General features: G+C 36.7%; 1 protein-coding gene across 1 annotated transcript in view; it reads right to left on the reverse strand.

Annotated features, from left to right (window-relative positions):
- The window catches only part of SPATA16 (spermatogenesis associated 16), a 213,500-nt gene extending 210,834 nt beyond the window's left edge, over positions 1-2,666 (reverse strand). Inside the window, 2 exon segments of the mRNA XM_059685975.1 lie at positions 2,054-2,626; positions 2,628-2,666. Coding sequence (XP_059541958.1) covers positions 2,054-2,626; positions 2,628-2,666 — 612 coding nt within the window.
- Between the last annotated feature and the right edge of the window lie 1,788 nt (positions 2,667-4,454).

Genomic DNA, 4,454 nt, shown 5'->3' on the forward strand with positions numbered 1-4,454 from the left:
GTACAATTATGTTTTGTGATCATTAAAACCTGATTCAAATGTTACAATTTTGAACACCGGGTTTTATGGAAAAACTGGATAGTTTCTTCCAGTTAATGCAGATAGCTTTTCTGTCTACTTCGGCTTAATTGGAAGTTTATATCCTTTCTTATTTATGCCTCTCTTTTTCCATTGACAAAATGATTATTTATACAGTAGGTCCTCGGGTTACATCGGAGATCCGTTCCTACAGCGCGAAGTAAGGCGATTTTCGCCGTAAGCTGGAACCCACCTACATAAGCACCTACCTCACTCACATGGAGCACATACACAGCAGTAATGAAGTGAAACAGTAAAAAAAAATTAAAAGAGAGATAACAATTCCTGACCTTTACTTGTGGCAAATAAATAATAAAAAACATAAAGCACATATGTACATATGTCAAAATGACGGAACTTTTTTATAAAATAAATAAATGGGAGATGGCGACGTAACCACAAAACGACATACATCGAGTCCGATGTAACCCTAGGACTGCCTGCACCTTTAACTATGCCCTCTGTTCTCCCCACAAAAAATATTTCAGCTGAAAATGGCCCTAGCAGAAGTGCCCAAGGCTCTTTCTGAAGTCTTTCTTTAACATCCTTTTCTCAGCAGAGGGCTCTCAGTGCTGTGTGGGTAGCTTGATTATTTGGGCACTTTATACATAGTACATCCCTCTTCCCTTCTTTGTGTAGATAACCCCTTATGGACAGAAATATTTACAGATGCATCTATTTGTGCTCCACCTCATCTTTTTATCTCTCTTCGGGCCTCTCTTTTTGCACTTAGAGTTTCTTTTTAAATATTTAGGGGCACCATTGTCTGGTATTGTCCATTAATAATTCATTGTAGATGTAGTCACTTTAACCTGCAAGTAAGAGTGTACATACTTTACTCTTTAAATCTCCATCACAAACGTCTCACACTTGACTCCTGACCATACCCCCTGTCCCATGGCAGATCAGTCTCTATTCCTTCAAGCCACCTCTACTTAACTGTTTACTGGTTTGTCTCCCTCATCAGACTACTAAAGGAAAGAAACCATGTCTTGCCTCATTTATAATATCTCCAGTGGCCACCAGGCATATATAGATAATGCATTGATATTTTTTGTGGTTAATGAAATATGTAGTTACCCATATTGCCAGACCAGTGGGACTTCTAGTTATACACTTTGATCCTTTTATAGAATTAGTGAGTCAAGAGATGAAGCAAATTTTCCTACCACTATTTTGTGTTTTAGTGGTGATTCTCAAGTTCATTTTAGTCCATGGGCTATTTTTTTTTATAACAACACTAGAGGCCCCATGCACAAAATTTGTGCACGGGTAGCATCCCTAGTGACTGCTGGCTGGGGTCTCCCTTCCCCCGACTGCCTGCCACCGCCACCCCCTGGTGGTCAGTGCATGTCTAACTCCCAGTTGGTCAAACTCCCGCCTGTGGGGACATTTGGCATATTAGCCTTTTATTATATAGGATTATATAGGATAATGACTGACTTACCTGCCTGCACAAAGCTCACTAGGCTAGGAAGGAAAGTGCAGTTTGATAATAAAGTAAAATGGTGTCATTTTGTTTTTAATAAGTATCATCTATAAATTATCAGCCCAAACTAAAAAATAAAGATGGCTACATTTAATCATGAAGACTACATCAAAAGGGGACAAGTCATATACTTACTAACTGCCTATGTCTAGAGAATCTATATTCTACCCACCACCGCTATACTAAAACGTTATGGCTTTTATAGGTATAAATTACAAAACCAACTGCACTTTTTTTATATGTTATCATTCATTCAATGTTTGTTATCAGAGAAAATGCATGAGGTATGTCAAGTGCACACAGGCATTTTAATTTGCAGGCATATCTTATTTGCTTTATGTAAACTGGGAAACCACATAATCCTCATGTCATTCAATACTTTCACCCCATGATCACTATTCATTACAGTATGATCAGAGCTGCTCCATGTAATCACACCTGTTCATTTCACAGCCTCCTCTCACCAATCTATCTTTAATCCCATACCTCCAGTGCTGTTCTGAACTGTCCTGCTGCCACGGCGTATTTCTTTTGTCTGTAGCACAAGCTGGCGTCCTTTAAGGCTACTTGAAGCCATTTGTCAATCTGAGGCAGAAAGTTGAAATTAGGTCCATGCAAAGGGTCTACTATTTCAGCCTCTTGGCATGTTGGCTGAATCCCAGTGGATGTGAAGGACTCTACAAACTCATAGCTCACATCCTCTTCATCAACATAGACCAGCTTCACCTCCACATCCATGATGCTCTTTAAGGGGATGTGAGGCAGAGGCAGGGTGATCAATGGGCTGTCAAGTTCCATGATCTTTGCCTCCTTCCTTCCAGCTGGCTTTTCTTCACCTTCTGCCTTCCTTTTAAAGGCCAGTTTCTCTAAATCATTGCTTTGTTTTTCTTTGATGCTCTTTGCCATTTTTATTCTGTCGACTGTGGTTTCCACCTGTTTGTTGCCACAGCTTTTCTTAATCTCTTGTGGTATTTCCAGGATGCTGGGTGAGTTTGCTAAAGTGGACATTTTCTTGCTTATGTTTATCTTTGGAACCAGCTAATCAGAATAGATCCTATTTAACGGTATTCTCCAAACTCCTACTGCTTCCTGAATCCATTGATTTCCCCGCGAAACTCCTATAAGGGTTAAAAGAAGAAAAAGAATTAAAACAATATTTTGAAATTCCAATGGTTTAAGACTATAGCCAAATTTATTTAAAATATTGTTTTACTCATTATAGGTATGTATTCACCATAAAGTAAAACTGTATGTACATCATCTGCTGTTTTACTAAGGAAGTGCATGTTTTAATCTCAAAATTCACCAAGCATTTGTTGAACACACATTTAGACAATGTCTTATAAAGCACTCACTTATAGCTGAAAAACATTGAATGAACATGTTTATGGGGTACCCAAAACTCACTAAATAGGAAAAACTTTTACACAGCCACTGAGGACAAAGAAGACTAAAAAAAAAAATCTCGACATTAATTTCCTGAGAAAGGCAGGTGGTCTAGAACTCATTATAAAATATACTGCTAACCTGTATAATAGACTTGGGAGTTTAAAGAAACCACAGCTGCTTCCTCTGAAAAGCTTTCAGAAATGTTGTAAGCACAATGTTTCTTTAATTTGTTTCTTCTATTAGTAAGGAAAATCTCAAGTTTAAACCACTTTAAAGGTAACTATTATTCAAACCTGACTTGAAAGCAGAAGAATATGACCTTCAACCTCTCATTAATGTGGAGCCGCATATTCATCTTGATTTTGCTGTATTAATATTTTGTAGCAATGACTTCAATAGTGTATATTTGATGAAGACAAAGCATTTTCATAAATCACTAATGTTCAAAAAATATAATAACCAACAGCCTTTTGATTCAAAGGTTTCTGCACACTATCTATAGATTGGTTTAAAAATATAAAAGTCCTAAGACCTGATTATATAGTGTGGTTGGTTCCTATTTTTAAAGACTTTTTCATCTATCATATTCTGTCCTGGAAACTACTCTGTAGGAGAAACAGGAAGAAGGAACACATTTTTCAAAGAATCTAAGGGGAAGAGAGCTTAAGTTGCTTATTCAAGTCATGTTGTTGGTCACTAGCAGAATCTGGATTGCTATTTCCTCTCTGGAACTTGCCCTCACTACCTCCTAGCCTGGGAGTATTTCCTCCCTCTAAAGAATTGGAGAGCTAATAGCAGACTTACATCAGAGCACAAACAGAAGAGAAAAATGCAAGAAATAAGAGCTAAGTAGAAGATTACAATGAGAAAAGAGCTAATATTCTTGCATCTTTTCACTTACCACAAGGACAGTGCCTGACATCAAAGTCTTAAGTAGCTTTTCAAGATTGGTGATTATGTTAATATTGCTGATTATTCTTATTTGTTTGCTTGAAAGACAGCAGTTTGCTTATAGAAATCATTTAAAATGCACTGAATTTTGACCCAGTAATTTTTTTGTTTCTTTTTATTTTTCAATTACAATTGACATTCAGTATTATGTTTCAGGTGATAGTGGTTAGACATTTATGTAACTTATAAAGTGGTCTACCCCAATGAGTTTTAGCCCATCTGACGCTATACAGATATTATAATATTATTGACTATATTTCCTATGGTGTGCTTTGTATTCCCATGAATATTTTATAACTAACAAGTTGCTTTTCTCTTTCCATTAACCTTCAACTCAGCCTCCCAAACCCCCTTCCATCTAAAAACAATCATTTTGTTTTTTGTATATATAAGTCTGTTTGTTTGTTTTTGGTTTGTAGATTATACATATAAGCAAAATTATATGGTATTTGTCCTTTTCTGCCAGGAAAACAAGTGATAAACAAATGGGACTGCATCAAACTAAAAGGTGTTTGTACAACAAAGGAAATCATCAACAAAATGAAAA

This window comes from Myotis daubentonii, chromosome 3 (genome assembly GCF_963259705.1).
Source record: "Myotis daubentonii chromosome 3, mMyoDau2.1, whole genome shotgun sequence".
NCBI classification, from domain to species: Eukaryota; Metazoa; Chordata; class Mammalia; order Chiroptera; family Vespertilionidae; genus Myotis; species Myotis daubentonii.